Here is a 22,381-nt window from a genome sequence, read left to right as displayed (position 1 = left end):
TCCAGAGTCACTACATAGGGGAGTGGGGTGCAACAAGTATGTCACAATTTGAAATGTCTCTGGCTGACTGTGATGGCCCTGACACATTCGTCATACCTCTCAACCTCAGAGCAAGAAATCTGGACAAAGCCATACATAGAAGTGGGACAAAGGCCCAAAAATAAGGACAATTTTTAAATATTGCTCTTATAAACTTAGAAAGATAATAGAATAGGTCTTGCATTAGTATGAATTTTCTGAAGGGTATGAAATCTGAAACTCAAATGTCCGTCATTATTTTCTAATGTCAATCTAATGATTTGTCACTAATTTGCCAAAAAAAAAAACAACACATTTTTATGAAACATGGACCAAAAATGTGATACAAAAATATAAAACAGCCACACAATACAGCTGGGAACCTGTCAAAGAAGGGGCACTTTAATATTAGTACTGCTAACTTGAGCAGCTGACAAAAGAATCTACATGCATTTCTGAAATAAAAGTAATATATAACTCTGATTATTAGTTATTTCTTAATTGTAAACCCTCCATGTTTTCTTCCAAAACTGCTATTTTGCGGAGGGATTATTAGGTGGAAGAGCAACATTTTGAGCCAAAATCGGGGACAGTTGAGAGGTTTGGCTACGTCTAATTCTATAAAGCAATTTATTTGCATGTACCTCTCAATCTGTTAATGCAATAAATCTGGACAAGGCCAAATATATTGGGGGAACATATAAACAGTACTAAAAATTGCTCTTGTATAAACTGAGACAGTTGATAGAATAACAGGTCTTACTTTAGCATGTATTTTTCTGAAGGTTATGAAGTCTGAAGCTCAGTGCGTCATTATTTAGTGACTTAATTCCTAAATGATTTGCTAGAAAACCACAAATTTTATGAGGAACAAACCAAAAATAAGAAGAAAAATCTATTCATTCTTTGAAAATCTGGACAGCTGGGATGTACAGTTCAGCTGGGGCTGTTTGCCACCCTTCCCCCTCACAAAATCATGGTTGAATGGAGCCTCCCCCTGCAGCCATTCCAATGATCCATTACTTGGCTATTTCACTCAATTTACCATAAACACGAATGTACATACTTGCTTTACTTCTATGATGATTTGAACTTCATTTGAAAGTTTTATTTTGCATTTTACAGCACAAACACTAAGAAATCTGCTAAACAAAGAAATGCAGTCTCACGATGAAAACAGACTCAGCATTAAAACTTCTCTGCCCTTGAAACTCACATTCATTGAAACAGCAATGAAACCCACATTCAAAAAAACACATTTTGCCAGTGGCTGATAAAGATAAATGTTGAGCTTTTTTCAGATCATAGGCCCCTTGCATATGAAACATACATGTGCTCTTTGATGCACCTTCCTGATTGTACTAAATTATATTCCTTGTACAATACAGTACAGTTGTTAGAGGGCATTTTAAATTTATTGTTTTGAACATTTTTCCAGTAAACAATGAAACAAAATGCATGCACCAATGACAAAACTGCCCAATTCAGAACATTTTTCCAGTTAACAATGAAACAAAATGCATGCACCCATAATGGCAAAACTGCCCAGCTCAGAACATTGCCATCATAAAAGTCTACTCAAACTTCTACAGTCCACCATTATTAGTAAATATGCACAATTCTACAGTCCACCATTATCAGTAAATATGCACAATCTCTGAAGTAAAAGCCATCTAAATAATTCCACATTAAAGAAATCTGTAACTAATGAAGAGGTTGCTGCTAGCAAACACCTTTATATGTCATGGTTTCATCGAAAATAAAGTGTCTGTTGCCCCTGAGGAATAAATTGCCTATATTACATTAAAAAAAATGATAAGCGAGTAATACTGCAATAGGAAATGGATGGCAAACTGATAACAGGCTCATAGTGTCTTCGCCAAGGAGGACATTCTCAGTACGGCAGCATCCACCCCTTGTGGGAGTAGAACCCACAGCCTTCTGCATCAAAAGCAAGTACACAACCTCTTGTGCTATTAATACAAGCAGACTTAGCATAAGCAGCACTAAACTTCTCTTCCCCTGCAGCTCTCAGCTCCTTGTAAAATCTACTCAATACTCAACTGCATCTCAACTTCGCAGCACAAGAAATCTAGAAAAAGCCAAATTTGGGGGGGGGGGGTGTCGGTCAAAAGCCTAAAAACCAGGGACACATTAAACATTGCTTGTATAATCTTGGAAAGTTGCTAGAATAAAATGCTGTGTTATCACCATACATTTTACTGCCAAGGTCCCTGTGCAAAACAGAGCAACATACCACTACGCCAAATCAGCTGCTTTGTGAAAGAGAAATGCTGCGTTACCACCATACATTTTACTGCCAAGGTCCCTGTGCAAAACAGTCAGAGCAACATACTATGCCAAAATCAGCTGCTTTGTGAAAGAGAGGAAGACTGAAACTTAAATGGCTATCACTTAGTGAATTCAGTTCTCACCATAGCTGTCAACCTCTTAGCACAAAACACCTGGACAAACCCAGTAATGAGGGAATACAGCCCTCAAACATAATCAGTGAATTCAGTTCTTACCATAGCTGTCAACCTTAGCACAAAATACCTGGACGAAGCCAATAATGGGGGAATACAGTCCCAAAAATAGGGACACATTTCAAATATTCATCTTATAAACTTAAATTGCTAGAATAAAAGGTTGTGTTACTATGTTTTTTCTGAAGAATATGAAGTCTGAAATTCAAATGCCTGTCAATTTTACTTCTGAGGGAGGCCCAGGGAGAAATATTGCAGACACGTCTTTGTAAAATGGCAGGACACCAGAACAAATCCACGGAAACACAGGGAGGAGATGCAGACTCCACACAGAAGGCACCCCAGCCAAGAATCAAACCAGAAAACCTATAGCCGTGAGGCAACAATGCTACCAGTGCACCAAATATGTAAGCAATGAAACATTCAGAAACCTGAAGTCTGAAATTCAAATGCCTGCCAATTTTATTTAAAATTTGTTAACCAGGACAGTGTGACTTGGAACAAAAAAAATTTTCAGCAGAGGCCCAGGAAGAAATAATGCAGACATGTCTTTGTAACATGGGAGGACACAAAAGCAAACCCACACAAACACAAGGAGGAGATGCAAACCCCACACAGAAGGCACCCCAGCCAAGAATCAAGCCTGAGAATCTGCAGCTGTGAGGCAACAATGCTACCACTGCACCATCAAATATCAAGCATTTAAACATTTAGAAACCACAGATATTATGAGGAACAGAACAGATCAAATAGGAGGCAAAAATCTGCAAATTTTTTACAAATGGTGGTGGGTAGGGAATTCAGGCCCTTAACACCTACATACAAGGTGCAGGGTTCAAGCCTGAGGTATTCCCTACCACACCACCAAGAGTTTGCTCTAGCCACCAGTATATAGCAACTGGGGCATTTTACACACACACACACACACACACACACACACACACACACACACACACACACACACACACACACACACACACACCAAATAACTGCTCCCCTATATCCAAACAGTCCTTTTGCCTGCTTACCTTACCTGCTCCCCTTGCCGCAGATATCCACTTTGCCTGCTTACCTTGCCGACGAGCCAAATAACTGCTCCCTTGCTGTCAATATTCAAACAGCCCCTTTGCCAGTATTCCTTGCACGATTAGTCCATCCCGAACAGTCAAAATCTGCAATTGGTCCAGCCTGCTGCTGCAGTCCAGAGTGCCTCCATTTCGTGACATCACCACCGCACAGACTGCTGGGCATCTTGGGGCCGAGATGCCTTTCCCCCCTATCTAGACTACTGAGAAAGCAGTCAGAGTGTGCGCGCATGCACACACTTCCAGGAATTTACTGTTTTTGTGTTTCTCTGTTTTATTTTTATTTGTTTTTTAGGTGGGAGGGGTGCAGTCCTATAGCACGAGCCACCCCTGGTTAAACCTATCTTTAAGGGAAGGGAAGGGGGAGTAGGACAAAAAGTCATGAAAACCCATAAGTGTACTTTTATGTTGCAGAAAAATAATGGAGAAGGTTATGTTGGATAGATTGTCAGAAATGGAAAGGTTGAGACTTGAAACCTACATCAGCATGCTCATGTTGAAAATAGATCTATAACCACCAGTAACAGGATGTTCTATAATATAACAGCAGTTACAAATGAAAAATTGTGCTATGATGTAATTTACATAGACTTCAACATTTGATAGGGTCATACACAAAACACTGGTCAATAACTTAGAACTAGGTTCTGATGTACACTTGATGGGTCTATATCAGGGCGAATGTTGAAAAGAGTGAATGCTCTTACATCGAACCCTGATAACCGAAAGCAAAGAATGTCTATGTCTAAATCCGGAACAGCGATTTTTTTCCCCAGGGAAAAAAAAATCACTGGGGCATTGCTGGGACTTTGCTGTTTCCTCCACTGTGGTGCGATATCAGAGTTGGTATATTTAAGTAGGGGGTGTGTGTGGGGGGCTTTTTTTTTTTTTTTTGGAGCAGCAGTTTCTTTCCCTGGGAAATGGAATGGTCATCCCAGAGTTTGAAGAGATGGGCAGCAAAAAATGGATGGTCTGTGAAGGAAGGAGCAAACAAAACTAAGAAACTAAAGGACAAATGAATAAATTCTAATTTTAAATGCTTTGTTTTATGAATAATTATTTTATTCTGGAAAGTCTCTATGCTATAAGGCAATGTGAATTATCTTTATTATTAACTTTCTCTTTTCCTTTCTATATCTACTTCTTCTAATTACATATAGTACGGAGTATTTAAATAACAATTCTCTCTCTCTGTTACTTATGTTCCTTTTCTCTCTTTTCCCTTTTATAAGTTACTTTACATACTTTTACTGAAGAATTACAAGACATACATCATTTGTAGTAATTTAAAAGGGAATAGTATAATTTGACTGAATACCAAAGTGCATTTTTCTAGTGGGTCAGTGGTGGGGTAAACAAGGTGCTTCTGACTAGTATTTCTATGTTTCTAACTAGATGTTTTAGACTCTCTGTTTAGATACATATAAACATTAATACAGTACATTAATGGTGTTTTATAGATAGCTAAATATAAGTTATACACACACACACACACACACACACACACACACACACACACACACACACACACACACACACACACACACACACACACAAGGTTCCTTTTTTTCTCTCCGTCTCTGGTTTGGTTAACTGGTAGGCAAATGACTGAAATGTTATAATACGATTTCAGATTTGAGGCAGTTGTTACTTCTAAATAGCTGTTTTTATATGAAAGGGTTAATTTTTTCATGATGATGTTTTGTGAGAAAACTGGTGGTCTGTGTGACTGTTCTCACTGTGGAGATTCATGACATGCACTGACAAGGTATCTTGAGTGTTTTTTTTTTTTGCTTTTTATAAACTCTAAAAGTTTCAAGATCTGAATTTCCCGCCGAAAATGCTTTTTTCTTCACTAGAGACAACTTCTGTTTTGCATGAGTCTATTTAGATACTTTAACAGGTTTATGAAGCTGCAGCTTGAGGAAACCGTGATGACATCATTTGACCTTTTGAACTTGTTAAATGGTTGTACTTAGAATTCTTTTCACTTGAAATTCTGTTATCCTTCACTTAGATACTTTAAATGCTAAGTAATTAGTTCCAATAAAAGTGTTGAACTCCTTTAAAAATGCCTATGTTCTCTTACAGAGGCATACATTCTGTAGATTCAGTGACACTATTAATAACTAAATGACATCAAGTGAAGTACGAGCTGCATTAGAAAATGCATTTTGTATATTAACAGACTTGTGTTACATAACTAAACCTTTACTAACTAAACAGAGGGTTGTGAGGCCCCATTTTATTTCTCTATCCCTCCTTCCTGATGAAAGACGTCAACATAGAGATTAATACTTATGAGTAATGTGTATAATTGCAAAATATAATAGTTATGTTGTAATAAGTGTTTTTATATATATATATATATATATATATATATATATATATATATATATATATTCAACAGATCCTTACATGAAAAATGTTAGATAGATGACTGACAAAATGGTTAAATCATCTGAGGTTTCCTGAAAAGTCAATCTTCTTAACCTTCAGCTTCTAATGTTTATACAAAGTTTGATCTGATGTGTATTTCTGGCATATCTACATATTACAGGTGGTATTATCATACGTGACATTCATACAGCTTCAGATATATTGGACACTTATTCTAATGTATATTTCATGGATTCAGATTTCTTTAGTTGCTTTCATAATGCTTTTCTTTTTTGTTTTTATACTATATTCTAAGCAGAGATGGCTAATTTATGTCTTTTGGTAATGGAGAGGTGGTGGATGGATGGTTTAGTTTTTAACTAAATCAGAAACTAAGTTTCATGTATGTGTTTGTAAATAGTTTTGGGTTTTTGAAAATAGTGCTCAATACACGTTATGCATCCATAAGTAAATTTTCAGTAGACTGCAAATCAACACGGAAGAAAAGTTTTTCAGTTATATAGTCAATGGCTTATAAATATTTCTCATTAAACATTAATGGTTTGAACAATGTCAAAAGAGCTGGTTTGTTTAAATATATCAAAATGCATAAAGCCCAGATAATCTTTTTACAGGAAACCCAAAAAAGATCTACAAAAATACTCATTCAATGGCTATACCATTCTGGCAGATTCATGTTTTAAGACTACGATAAGGGGCACTCATTCTATAGAAAAATACTTGTACTATGCCAGGAATTATAGATAATTTCAGATAAAGATGGGATGCTAAGCATTGTTATTTTGGAAATCAATAGGAAGTATTGTACTTTGATTAATAAATACTGGATACCAGGACTGAGTACTAAATATGTTGACAAATATCTGGATCGGATTACTTTAAATGCAAAAGGGGCAATTATAGCAACAGGTGATTTTAACTGCCTATTATCAGGAAATGATACTTCTAAATATGGTAAAATAAAACTAACATCTCAAGCCAAGAAGTTAAACGACTTTACAAACCAGATGAACCTTAAAGATATACATAGTCTAAGGGAACATTATTCCTTATTTTATACTCACTATTCATACCGGTTTGGTAGACAAACATTGATAAGGTCTTTGTATCAAATAATATATACTCTATATATACTCTAAAATGTTTGACATATCTATGATGACTTGTCCACTCTCGGACCATAATGCTATAAACTTTAACTATGCATACAGATGATTTAGGATTTCTACAGAGAATGCCTACTTACATAACTAAGTTAAAAGACTTTAGGGAATGGATAATGAAAGAAATAGACATGTTTATGGAAACAAATGATAATGGTGAAGTAACTGATACTATACTATGGGACACCTTTAAAGTTTATATATATGGTAGAATAAAATCTTGGTACCTTAAAAAAGGAGAGAATGGGACAAAGAACTTTTAGACTTACAAAAAAAAACCCAGACAAGACAAAAATGGATGCAAAACCAAATAAAGTAGCCCATAATAAAATTACCGAGTTAAATCAAAAATACTTAGAAGTTCTGAATCATAAGGTAGCCATAAACCTGGAAAATTTGAAATTACAATCTTATGCTGTAAATCCCAAATATCCACATAAAACAGCTGTAAAATCCAAAAAAATAATCAAAATCCTATTAATGAGACTAAATATAAAAGTGGTGGTTCAGTTATGAGTACATCTAACTTAATGGGCATATTAGAAGTGTTCAAAAACTACTATAAAGATATAAATAACACTAATTTTGGAGACAGATAATGTAATAAGTACTTTTATTCAAGAAAATATAACTACTAAGGTGTCAATATAACAAAATAACATTAATTAAACAAACACTAACAGAAGTGAAAGAGCAAATAAAAAATTTAAAAGATAAAGCTCCAGGACTGGACAGAATAATTCCTGAACTATACAAGATTTTTCCTGAATATATAATAAAGAAAATGATGAGTGCCTTTACTATGGTTAAGCAAAAATGTATAACACCCCCATCGTGGAAATCACCATCTCCTCCATATTAAAACAAGGTAAGGACCCCAAATCTTGTGATTCATATAGGCTAATCTCGTTACTAAACACAAATTATAAACTTTTCATGACAATATTAGCTAATAGGATAAAGAAAATATTACCTAATCTAATACACAATGATCAGACAGGGTTCATGCTTCATAGAAAAGTGCAAGATAACATTATTAAATTACTACCATTAATAGACATAGCATGCAAATACAAAAAAACAACTATCTATCATCAGTCTAGACATAGAAAAGGCTTCTGATTCTATTAGTTGGTCTTATCTACAAATAATTCTGATTGGTTTTGAATTCTCAGATTTTGTCAACTTATTAATGAAAATTTAAGGGCACAAGCTTATGTGTAAAGTGGATCATGTCTATCATCACCACTAGAAATCCTCAAGGGAACTAGGCAGGGTTGTCCTTTGTCACTATTATTGTTTGCTCTTTCAATGGAACCTTTGGCTACATATATCAGAAACAAGAAAAATATAAAAGGCTTTCAAATTGATAAGGACTATTGTCCTAAGATACAATTATTTGCTGACATGTTGTTAATGTTGGGTGATATTGATGGTTCTTTGCATGAGGTTATAAATACATTTAGGCAAGTTTGAAAGAATTTCAGGGCTTAAATTTAATCATAATAAATCCAAAACATTACTAATCAACAAAAACTGGAGAGAGAATAGCCTGTTTAATTGGGAGAATGATGTATTAGAATATTGGGTGTCAGTATAAATAGTACATGGAAAGAGTCTGTTAAACTAAACTACAATAATTTAATGACCACCATTAGTGAACTAATCAAAAGATGGAATACAATGTTCTTCACAATGGAGGATAGGCTCTCTAAAATAATTTTACCTAAATTTTTGTTTTCTATGCAGTCATTGATACTACCCACTCCCAAAAACTTATTTAAAAAATCAGATTCCATACTACTTAAATTGTTATGGCTCCCTTTAAAAACCTAGGATTGCATATAAATGGCACATTAGAGCCTGGCACAGTAATGGGATAGCATCCCCTAGCTTAGATCTTTATTCTAAATCAGTTATAATTAATGTAATATTACATTAGATCACACGTACCCATATATCTGGGTGGAAAATAATACTAGAGATTCATTTAACTGATGTCAGAACTACAGAAAATCAAGTTTAAGGAACAATATGGAATAAGTAGAGTTCACTGGCTTTTACATGAATTTTGTTTATTTAATAAGAAGTTTGATCATTTTTCTTATGGCATTAATCAAATATTTAATAACTTTAAAAATATAATTGATTATAAATCACAACTTTAAACAATTTCTGTTACTCCCCTGACTGCCAAGATTCTTTCAAAATCAATGCGATGCAAAAATTAAAGGAAAATAACTTGATATTCTGGCATCAGTTTATTGAAAATAAGAGTATTAAACCACTAAACTCTTTTTATGCAGCTATGAAAACAGTCAAGACAGTTGGTTGTTTATACACTCATTACGGCAGTTTATAGACAACAAAATGAGAGTATCAATCAACCTAAAGACTGACTATACCTAGTTTGATTCAGCTTTTTATGAGGGGTCTTGAAAAGATAGAGAATCAAAAATTAAGTATCTCACCTATCTATAAGATACTAAGAGGAGACGCACTAAAATTTGACTCAGGTTTTTGGAATTACTATGTAAAGATTAAAGGAGAACAAATATGTGATAAATCCAAAACAATTGTTATTGAATTCTACGTATGGTACCTCTTCATTATATTGGAGATTGTATACATGGAAATTTATGAATAGGAGTTTCTATACTCCACATAAAATAACTCGTATTCAAAAACAGTGAAAGTAAATGTTGGAAATGTGATGAATTACTAGAGGCCAACTGGGTTCACATGTTCATTGAATGTAGAAAAGTTGTTCAATACTGGAAAGACTAAGATATTTTGTAAAAGCTTTATGGTCTGATAACTGTCATATTTCTAACTCACTAATCCTATTCAGTGTTCCTATACCTAATGTAATACCTAAATCTCAGATTCAGTTACTCTGGTCAATTCTTGCAATTGCCAGAAAAGTTATTACTTTGAACTGGAAAAGTACACCAGATTTGATGTTTAAAGATTTTATTAATTTAGCAAAAGTTGTTTGTAAAAAAAGAACTGCAAACCATTTGTTATAGAAATCATAATATTACTCAAAAAATAGCATGGCAAAAATTGGAAAACCTTTTGAACAAATACTGATAAAACAAAACTATTTACAGTATTTACATTCATGCATGATAAATTGTTTATTTGTTATATGTACATTTATGTATGTTTATAAAGAAAAAAATAAAAATATTTTTGAGAAAAAAAATACGCTGATTAATGCATCAAAAACTAAGCATAAGAGATTTGGGAGGCCTAGACTGAAAGGTGAATATTTAATACAGCACACAGTGATCGAAACTGTAGATTAATTTAAGGACATGGATAAGTGGGTAGAACCATCTTTGTGTTTCTGTCATCATAGCAACTAACTGTTTTCTCATAGTTCTAGAACTATAGGTTGTATAAAAAGATAAAGTCTAGGAAGCCAGAAGTAATGAAATCATTGTTTAATTACATTAGACCCAAAACCTGGGTACAGTATAACAACACTGAAACCTTATAAGAAAACAAGCATGAGTGAACTTGAAAGAGTACAATGGAAATTGCACATGTTCAGATATTTTAGTCTAACTTAAATGTTCACATTCATGGATGCTCTTGGCATGTCTCATAACGGACATTGAAGAGACCACCTTATTCAAGTACATAGGGCATTTATAGTCAACCAACCTCTGTGTGAATGTTTGAGGTTATCAAAAAGCAGCAGAGTTTGAATCAAACCATCTATATAGGAATAAGAGATGTACCAATTGGTTCTCTGAGAGCATAGCTGGTGCATGGAACAGCCTACCAAATTACATTAAGCACTAGCTTTGGATATTTTTTTTTAAGAACCGCTTAGACAATTATGGGAATAAATGTTTTGGTATACTGGCAGGCAAGAAGGGCATTATTGTCCATTACCTGAAATGTCTGTATGTATATATGTCAACATCCTCCTGGATGAGAAAGTCTTGTAGGGAGTGGAATTTCTCATTTACGCTCCTAACATTGATCAGGAATGCTTTCATATTTTCATTTGCTTATTTATGTTAGCAAGTTTATCAGGTTACTATTACCTAAAAAGGGCACTATGGAGGTAGAACAATGTATTTGGCAATAAATCAAAACCCTGGAGGAGACAGATGCAGGCCATCCCTGGTGAACCAGCATGGTCTGTTGATCATAACCCCCCCCAAACTGGCAAATATTAGACCCCTTTCGAATGACACCAAAATCTAAGCCAATTATTGAATTAAATTATTTTTTGCTCACATTCTCATTATTTCTTCTCAATATTTATAAAATGGCACAACTTTTAAAAGAACAAACATAACATATGGTTGCATGGAAATACAGGGTGTTTGCCTTGTGAATTTTACATAATTTCTGTCTACCCATATATCCCTTATATGCTCTGTCATGCCTTTTGGTGCTGCTGCTTTTTTCAGAATTGTTACAGTCTTCAAAACATCCTGAAAAGAATCACAAAGTGACAAAACAAGTCCACGTGGATAAGGGATCCCTTGCAGTCTATGTTTTCCACAGGTGAACCTGAAGGATTATAGGAATTAGAAAATGGGCAGAATTTAAACACGATACTCTATTGGACAGATATTTTCCAACAAGGTATTACTACATGAAGGCAGTCCAATAACAAGTCTGCAGTTTCAAAGCAGAATATTATTCCTCTGTGAAGCATGGACTGGGGGGAAAAAAAACACAAATGGCAACCATCCAGAGCTTTAGTAAGCACTGAATAAAAATAAATAAATTAAAATAAACTGCAACAGCAGTTAAAAATCTGTAGCTTCACTCCCCCTCTCTACCATGTTTTTTTTTTTTTTTTAAAGCAGTGTTTAGTGATGGCAGGGAAAAAGAAAACAAATAGTTAATTGCATCAAGGAAGCAAAAGGACGTGTGTGTGTTTCTCAGACAGTGACTGTGTGTATGGGAGTTGTAGTGCAATGTATGTATTTTTTTAATTAATTTGATCACAAAGACATCTGATGTGTACACAGTCAAAAAGGCAACTGTAATTCCTGGGCACCTGTGTGCCTACACACATTTGTCTGTTTATGTTTGAGAGTCTGCTTGTGCCTCTGTGTGTTTCTGTGCATGTGTGTATAAGTGTATGTGTTTCTGTGTTTAACATACAGTAATTTAAATGCACTCAAACATTCACAGTCTAACTGTTCATGGACATTTAACACTTACACAGTATACACTACGGATTTAAAATACCTTCTTCCAACAATTAGATACATTACAGCAACTTTGAAATATTACGTGGGGGAAATGTTATACATCAAAAAATTAAAACAATATGTATACATTAATAATAAAAAATACAAAACAATTTAGCAGACAGTCTATTTTCAAACCACATTAACTGCCTCCACAGCAAGCATTACAGGGAAATAACTGATGTTTCCAGGGATACGGAAGCCCAGTGATGCAGGCAGATGACCTCATAACACCCCTGAGCAGTCTTATTTCCATAACATGTCTACCTTGTCTCTACAATTACAGCATGAAAAAATAAAGGGCTTTTTTTGCTCATTTTCTTTCTCAGTCTTCTATCAGGGACATCTGTCAGTACTGATGAAGCTTTGTATCTTTCTATTCTATGCACAGACTGATACCAGCCTGGGGAAAGAACTGATGATGCTCCTTGCTGCTGAACTGGGCTTTCCTGGAAGTATTACTTGGCAAACAACTTGTATTTACTAATGGCAGAGCCAAAGAAGGGACAAGGTTATGTATTAGCAGGACAGCCTTGTGATTTTGAATTAGCAGGACGGTGCAGCCTTGTGATTGCTAGCAGGACAGGTGCAGCCTTGTAAGTGTTTATGTATTAGCAGGATGGGTGCAGCCTTGTAAGTGGTTATGTTTTAGCAGGACGGGCGTAGCCTTGTTAAGTGATTATGTATTAGGAGGATGTTAGCAGGATGAGTACAGCTTTGTAGGTGGTAAGTGTAAGCCTCACTCCTGCCCTCTGTCACGGACATTTACCACAAAATAGAAAGAAGGGAAACTATCAGAATAGCAAGCAACAACAGTTTAAGAGGACTACATTAACGAAAGAAACAGCAATCAGAAACAGTTTATGAAGATTTGTTTTGAATTTCCTTCAGCAACTGTTGAAAAAGACTGGCAATATACAACCATGAAATTACTTCAGCCCTGCAATAATAGAGTGCAAAATAACAGCTGAGCTTCCAGCTGAAGCGGACATCCTTGACATGGAAGGTAACCTGTGCTTAGTTAAGGGACAGAAATTTTGTTTTTGAAATTTATCTGAAAGACAGACATCCACCTGCAGGTAATCCCTTTCACTACAACCTTAGAATAAATATAACTTTTTATTCAATAAAGCTGCACAACATTCCAAGCAATACTGTGCAAAGATTAGAGAGAAGAAAAAAACTAACCTCCACAGATTGGGCAGCGGCTTGCCTGGTCATCACCTTTGTTAGTCTCTTGCAGCTTACGTGTCAAAGGTTCATTCTGTGGTTTAGACAGGTCCAGTCTCTTTTTTTTCAAAGATGCCCCTCTGGATCCAGAAGCTGGTGATCTGCAAATGAAATTAGGGCAGTATCAGTAAACACCAAAAGGTGGTCTAGAAAATACAATAATCAAACATTTCAAAGCTAAGGATAAGCCCTTCTGATGTTAGTTCAAGGGATTATATAAAGTATTTCAGTCATTTATATATGCTTTTACAAGTCATTTACTCAGTCAAACATTGCAGGAACTGGGTATAATTAATTACTCATGAAGACTACTGGTTGTATGCTACACCACAGGGTCTCTACTGGGGACGGCTCCTAGTCAGAACTGTAAGACCCACTCCTGCAGGTCTTGACAGTGTTAAATAAATATCACTTTACACACACACCATTTCCAAAACTTGCTGTGACACCTTTAAAACTCCCCCTACACCCCAGACAGTAATACTCCAAAGTACCATAACCTCATTATCTTTCCAGTTCATGTTTTCACTTATTCCACAATACGGTTCTGTTTCTCTGAATTTCAACAGGCACTGCCAGGGGATAACACGTGCTGACAAGTGATCCACTTATCTTAACAAATCAAACTCTTACTTTTGATGCCCTTGTTTGAAGAATGGCAAATTAAAAATCACAATGAAATGTAAAATACTAAAGAAATAAATGAAAACATTAGTAGAAATTAGGAAAACCTACCTCTGATTGTGCAATGTTTTGTCAGATGATGTCAACATCCTACTACTGTTGGACCTTGCTTCAGAAGCTAAAATTTTCCAGTTACCAGAGTTAGATTTTATGCAACATATATAAATATGTAGTATTTATACTATAAAGACATTCCTTTGCACTGCTTCAAAATTAAAACATTTCAGCACTTTTATGACTTCTAAACACAGAAAAATTCTATTTTTTTTATCAAATGGAAAATTAAATACTACACAACTGCAGTAGCAACATTTTCATTAACTGTAAGCAATATTCATTCCTTTAAAAATGAGGGTCTAGTTGGCTCAAGTAATTTCCAGACTTAGAATATTTAAGAAGATCTTTAGTTATACTCAGTCCTTTGAAATTAATATCTAGCTGGCTTCTTAAGTAATCCTACAACAGCAGCAAGACGAACAATGTAAAATTTATTGGATTTTGCACTGAAGAAGGGCTGTTAAACCTGAAAGCTTTGTTTGTTTTACCAATAAATTTTATGTTGTTTCAGTTTGTCTTGCTGCTATTGTTGGATTTCTTAACTGCAAACTTCAATCACTGGCCTTTGGTTTTCATCATATCATTCTTAAGTAATCCTCTAAACTCAGAATATTTGGGGAAGTCCGTTGTTTGCACTTTTGATACCAGTGTACTAGGAATTGCTTCACGTAGCATACCAATCAATATGTTCCGACGTCAAATGAGCCCTTCTGCACACCTTTTGTAGCTGTAAACACCTCCTGTGACACGCCTTTTCTTCTATGGACATTTTTCTGTTTACTGTAAGCGTTGTAAACACAATGTCAGACTTGAACTCAACCAATAAGAGTCATTCATTTTGTCCATATATCTCTAGTTTCGGCTCAGCAATTTTCTGTCCTCCGTATGAACAGTAAACTATTTTCGTTTGTTTCACAACCATACCTTTCAGATTTTTTTTTCTTTCTTGAACTTTGCTGTATGTTCAGTCTGTCCTCTCTTACATAAAGGTGTTTTGCCCTTTGATTGTGTTGTGTTAACAAGAATGGTTTTGCTTCACTCTCTGCTGTACTGCATTCATGTTTTCAGTTTCCACATGTTCAAAAAACACAAGTTACATTTTTTCTGAATTTTCAATATCAAAAAGCATAATTTGGGCGGTGGCTTTTGGCAGGGGCAAATCTATCTACACCTTCAGTTTGTGAAGCTTGTCATCCCACACCCCCTAAATTATATATACCAACTTTGTGATTGTGCTACCACTAAGAAAATAAAACATTAAAATTGCAGAGCTGGTTCTCACACAATCCAGCTGTGATAAAGCATATGGTGATATAAAAAAATAATATTATCAGCTGCTTAGATAAATATACCATATCCAAGTTTTCAAAACTGAAGTAAGGAATTGCAGGTAGGAAATCTAATCTGACCCATCAACAGCTGCTGGTGAAACATGCACCTTAAAATGCGTTTATTCTATCAAACCTAAGTGTACAGCTATGTAAATTCCCACTGCTGTGGAAACCTGCTGAATTTCATACAAGCATAACATGGCTCATTAGATATTACTGGATCAGGAATTCTGTATCTTGAAAATCAAATCCCAACCATACTCCCAGTATCTGTTACCTTCACAGTCTCCATAAACTTTGAATAATAATGTAACAAAGATGAAGTAAACAAATCTATACATTTAAACAAATCTGTTTCAACTTTAATAATCTGAGAGAACAGATATTTTTGCCAGAAACACCAGAACGTTACTTTGGATAATGCACACTGAACCATTTACCTTTTCATTTGGCCTAGCATTCCTGGCAAATGTAACGCATCATAAAGCTCTTTATAATTCCTACATGCAGCTCTTGCTGCCATCATTACTTTTGCTAACTGAATGCGCCTCACATATCACACCAACACACATCATTTTTGTCTTCTATTATGTATAAACCAAACATTGTTCAGTACTTCTCAAAGATACATTTCTTGTGCTTGGTGAAAGTCTCACAACTCAGTTTTACTGATGTTCCTGCATGAAGCTTTACACGCTTCAAACTCTTAAGCAACTCCTTTCAACTGTGGCAAATTCATTTCACTCTGCACACACCAATTCCTTTATTTACCATTCATTCCCACTAATCTGGTCCTTGTCGGAGCTCATTTTGTGGGATCCCCTGATATTCCTAGGCAAGATGAAGAGAGATAATCCCTCTGACATGACCAGAGTCTGTCCCAGGGCCTCTTCCTATTCAGCCTGTTCAGTTACTCACTGGGTATTCCTCACCACATGCACAAACCATCTCAACTGACTACTGTCAACATTGAGGAGCCCCAAGATGGGCCTGGAATTTACTAGAGAAACCTGGCAAAGGAACCAGGACATTGGAAACAAATAACTAGCAGGAAAAGTAATAGAATGGGATGAGGCTAAGAAGACATTTGGATTGCAAACTAGAGACTGCCTTCCGTACCAGGGCTTGATCTCAGAGTACAGGTAAAGAGAAAGGGACAGGAGGATTTTAAGTGAAAGAACTGCTCTGGTACAGTTTTTAGTTTAATCTAGAACAGAAACAGCTGTTAAAAAGGGATAATTAGTAGGGCATATAAAAAATTGCAATAACTATAAGAATCCATCACAGGTTAGAAAAGATTGCTTTTCCAGTCCCTCTTCCCAATTTACAAGAAAACAAAGACATGTATGGCTTCCAAGTATGCAACCCAATCCAGAAGGTTTGGGATTTTTGCTTGGAAGTGTTTGCATAGGTATTTTTATACACCAATCAGACTTCAAAGAATTTTTCCTCAGGTAGATGGCAGATGCTGGAGGTGTGATGGAGAAAAAAAAAAGAGGCAACTGGGAACATATGTTTTGGGAGTGTAAGGAGGTGGCAGATTTTAAAAATGTCCTACTCCTACAGAGTACTTTATCAGAAATATTGGGTGAGCAAATGCTAATAAGTCTAAACCTGCATTTGAAGTACTGGCTATTATAAAAGAGATAAAAGAACTAAAAGACAGATCTTTAGAAAAGGGAAGGAACAAATTACATAGAAGTAAACAAATTATGAAAAGAATACATGTAGAATAATGTTCAGGAAGAGGAGGAATGAGGTTTAAGGGAAGGCAGGAATTCAGCAATTTTTTGTAATGTTGGACGGATGATAATAGCAAAGAAAATGTGATAGTGTATTTAAATGGAAAAAATGTTACAATGGTTTGTTTTTTTCTGTGAATGTACATTTGCCTAGGTCTCAAATGATAATGGAAAAAATGTTACAATGGTTTGTTTTTTCTGTGAATGTACATTTGCCTACGTCTCAAATGATAATTTAACAAATTTAAAAAAAAAAGCTGCACCCTGTATAGGGATCATTTCTGTTTGTATCTGTGATTGCATCATCTTAGTCACTACTCAAAATACACAACCTCAGGTGAGGATGAGAATGCTGAATGGTAAATTTACAGGCTGGTCTTAGGCATTGTGTTGAAGGGGGCACTGAATCATAACAATGCCTGCAGTGCTGCCATAGCTACAGTCAGCTACTAGTCAACCACCAGACTCCATCTTCACTTGTGAACAGGACTCCTGATACTTAACCTTCCTCCAAATGAAGTAGCTGTTCCCACTCTCACACATGCAGTGAGCGATCCATTCAAGATCTCTGATTTTGGAGACGCTAATTGCCATCACTCTGTGCATAATAGGTTGCATTTCTTTGGTGGTCAAAAAGAGCAGAGCAGAATGCAATATTAAACAAGATTACTATAAGGGTGAAGAGATTAATGCACTGGAAATGGCAAGTGTGTAAGATGTTACCACTGTAAGGATAAATTATAACATCTGCATTCACCAATCTTCTATTTCCAGTTTTCTAACTAGAATTCTCTCAGTAATGGTTCTATTTCCTGCGAGCACCAACATACGCACTTCACCATGAAAAGTACTGATGCAGGTGATGTGAGATGTCCTTACATGCCCATATTTTTCTTTGATCTCTTCAGTTCTTTAAGACTGCAATGAGGTGTGCTCGTTGTAGGCACAGTACAGTGCTAAACCAGTACCCATAACTTGCAGTGAAAAACATCCAAAGAAACCCCACACTGTGACTAAGTATATAATATCTCCCAGTAATAGGCATGCAGTAATGCACAACACTTGCAAGCTCTAACAGAGCAATCATATGTAGACTGTATACAAAGGAGAAGGCGGAAAGCTTTACTGTTATACTATCCTCTCCCAAAAGAGTTAGTGCTGTAGTATCTTATACTATTGTATTTCTGAACTGGCTAATAACAGTAAATCAAGACATCTACAGCTAGATTCCTAAACCATAAAGGGTTACCACCTGGGAGGCGGAGACTCACAGTATCCCTAGTATTACATCAGTAGTATTACGAGGTGCCCTGTTTAAAGGCAAATTACTAGCTCAAAGTATATGATGAAGGTGGAGTCAGTACATACACTGCAGCCTGCTGTCCATCTTCGGCAGATACTTTTGTGAAAGGTTACCTTAGTAGCTATAGTAAGACATATTGTGAAAGTGCTTTATAAACATGCAGTATATTTGTCAAGCCACAATATAGTTTACTTAAATGCAGAGCTTCTTTTCACTTTGGGAATGTAAACTCGTGCATCAGCTTTCTGTGAACACCCAAAATGTTAAAGAGAAGGTCTTTTGTTTCAGTCACTGGAGAGCAGAAGTGTGGTTGAATAAGCTGTTCAAGGTTTTGTTTCAATTTTCAATATTTATAATCATTTCTTTCTGTGCCAGTCTTTATAAGTTGCCCTCTGCATGACATTACTGATGTTTTGTGTCAAGAAGCAAAGCTAGTTATTGTTCATTGAATTTATAACTTGTTTTATGACCAAGAGTTGCAATGTTTTAGCTCTATTTGACTCATTTTAGACTCAAATTAGCTTTTTTTAGTACATCTATCTGATGGGTTATGGATTATTGGATATGTGGAGAGGGATGAATTTTATGAAATATGGATATTAATGATTATTAACAGATGGTATAAAAGCTCAATCAGGGAAAAATATATTAGAAAAGATATTTTCCAAGGAGAAGTGGTTAGGCAATTATCAACGAGCCTGATTTTACCGGCAATTTTATTTTGGGTCACCCTGTATGGGGAAGCACTCTTAGAAGGTTTTAAGGTTTTTGTGTCAGTTGTGTGGTGTATGATGCAAGATGAATGTCAAAACAGTTTAAGTCTCATACGAAATTTGCTTTAGGTGTCAGAATTAAGAAAGGAGACCACTCTCAAATGAAATTTATTATGCTGATGCTGGCAGCCTTACAGGGAATACATTACTAAGAAACATTTTTATGTATGTTATATCCGCAGCTCATTTTAATGACTGCTGGGTTTGGCTAAGTGTTATAAGAAGTAGGGGACTAATAGACTTGCAAGCTGAGGGTAGGAGGTTGGCATAATGGTTAAGGTGTTTACCTTACAAACAGAAGGTGCAGAGTTTGATCCCCAAATGGGGTAGTTAGCTAGGCTTAAAATGACCCACAAGGGCAGTTAGCCTAGTAATAATCTATGAACCTATGACCCTATGAACACAAGAAAATAATGTGCACATACAGTGTGTATTACATTGTCCTGTGTGTATATTTTGTCAGTGGTTCCCCTCACACAGTCATACCTGGAGGTAATAATGAAGGGTGATAGACTAATTTCTGTGGAGCAACTTGGTTACTACAATTAAATGTGTGGCAACTTGTATGCTTGAACTGTGAAGGCGAAATAATATTTCATAGCCATTGGGTGTTGTAGTTATAACCACTGGGTGGGAGTGAGGTCTGCTGTTTGAAAATAACTGACTTTGTTGTTTGCTCATTTTAAACAGTCACCATCTAGCTTTGAAGAACAAGTACGCATTTGTGAGAAGTAAAAAGGACTGTTCAACTGGACATTTGATATGCACAGAGTAGGTATAATTGCTGTGGCTTTCTATGGAAGAAAATGACTAGCAGCCTGCCGCCGTTTGTTTTTCTATTTTGGATTTGTAGCAATAATGCAATTATCTGAAGAAACATGCAATATTTAACACATTGCATCTGTTTGGAAAAATGTTGAAATATATCACATGGCCATTTTTTATCACAATCAGATGCCTGAATTATATGTATAAGTGGCTTTGTGAGGGTTGTCTGGATGAAAGTAAATTGAGCAAGTGACAACAGGGTCTGTTAACAGGTCATCCCTCAAACAAAATAAGGAATAAATACATCACAGAATACCCAGACCTGCAGAACTTTTGTGGGCAGATGGCCCCCAAGACCCCAAAGCTGTATACGTGGATTCATGGGCTTAGTAATAGTCTCTGCCTTGATCCCCACCTAATCTGAAACCAGTCCTGGTTATAAGTGTACATAAGAGGTCGCTGTACTTGTCTAGGGGGGGGCTGGTGACATCATTACTTCTTTAGCATTCCTTTCAAACCTCAGAAGTCAGTACATCTTGTACTGAGCTAGGGACACGGACACTGTAGCCATTATTTCTTTAACAGTCCTCGCAAATTTCACAGGGGTGTACAAAGTATAACTTGTATTAGAGTACTGTACTGTCTCTAGAAATAACATGTTGGAAACATTATTGTAATATTTTTTTTTCCATTTTCCAGACAATCGAACATCTGATGCATTTACAGGTGGCTATCTTTTGGGGGAGAGTAAATAAGCATACTGTTTACATATGTCTGACAGGAACTACAACATATTCTTTCGGTTTAGTTTTGTCCCAGTCTGACATCAGAAAGGTACAAAGAAAGTGTCTGTCTTTTGGGCATAGAGGTGAGGAGGCATGTTGCATACAAATATGACAGTATCTTAAAATATGACTGTGGGCATTTGTGCCATAATTTTAATCCCCATTTAACACCATAGGTTCATAGGCAAGTACTAGGCTAGCTGCCCTTGCAGGCCATTTTAAATCTAGCAGATTTCCTTTTTTGTGCTCAAATATTCCCGTTTGGTTACAGATTGGTCTTACCCACCGAATGATTGATAATTATGCATCACCCCAATAAGAATAACTGGAATCACACCATAGATAATTTTAGAGGCCCCATGCATGGGATAAAGTATTTAGGAGCTGCCACTGTCCATTGGTAGTAAAGGGGGCAGTCCTGAGATAAATGTTCCCATCCACAGATCTAAACTGCACTTGAATATGGACAGGGATCAACTTTTTTGAATGGGAAGTCTGTTCCACAGCAGCAGTATCCTCGGAGATATACACCTGTCCCTCCAAACCATTCTGTTAATGTAGCAAAAGAGGTTTAGATCCCTAGACTGAGTATTTCTGATACCACTTGACTTGTTGATATGCAGTGAATCCATCAGCAATGGATCAGAGGATGCCTTGTATGCCAGAAACAGGTCACCTCTTAGTAGTTTGTAGGATACCGAGTATAGTATCAGGGCTTTGAGGTGGTCCATATTGGACATGTTTAGGCCTTGTGTCCTTTTAGTAAGGTATCCCTGTGGGTGTTCCATTTGTTGCATGTGTCTGGACAGATACACTTCAAAGAGGGCATTATATTCAATGATTGGCCTAATGAGGGCTGAGTAAAGGAAGACAATGGTCTCCTACATCGACACAATCCCTTTGTTTAAAACTGTGCAGTACAGAAGAACTTTCTTACAACAGTAGACACACATGAGCCAGTGGGCAATCCAGACGACAGATTTATTCCCAGTTTATTTAATTTTTCTACTATGCCTGAGTGGGGAATTGTGTCAGAGTGGGATACACAAAGTGACCAACTATTCTGAGGTAGAGGAATAGGGGTTAGGTACTATACCGATAGCTAGATATATATATATATATATATATATATATATATATATATATATATATATATATATACACACACATATATATATATATATATATATATATATATATATATATATAAAAAATCTATATAGACACACACATGTATCTCCTTACAAACATTTGTCTTCTCAGTTTGTTGTGAACTGGTGTTTGATCAGCTTTGAGCATTACAATTTGGACACAACTTATTTCTTCCT

The 22,381-nt window shown here is 35.9% G+C and overlaps 1 protein-coding gene across 1 annotated transcript in view; it reads right to left on the bottom strand.

Moving 5' to 3' along the window:
- Positions 1-22,381, bottom strand: part of LOC122803163 (short transient receptor potential channel 2-like) — a 1,104,815-nt gene that overhangs the window by 629,682 nt on the left and 452,752 nt on the right. Inside the window, exon 7 of the mRNA XM_044072780.1 lies at positions 13,569-13,711. Coding sequence (XP_043928715.1) covers positions 13,569-13,711 — 143 coding nt within the window. The remainder of the gene's footprint in view (positions 1-13,568; positions 13,712-22,381) is intronic.

The sequence above is a fragment of the Protopterus annectens genome, chromosome 5.part1 (assembly GCF_019279795.1).
Source record: "Protopterus annectens isolate FY-2018-M chromosome 5.part1, PAN1.0, whole genome shotgun sequence".
In the NCBI taxonomy this organism is placed as follows: domain Eukaryota; kingdom Metazoa; phylum Chordata; order Ceratodontiformes; family Protopteridae; genus Protopterus; species Protopterus annectens.
This window is presented reverse-complemented; position numbering and strand designations above follow the sequence as displayed.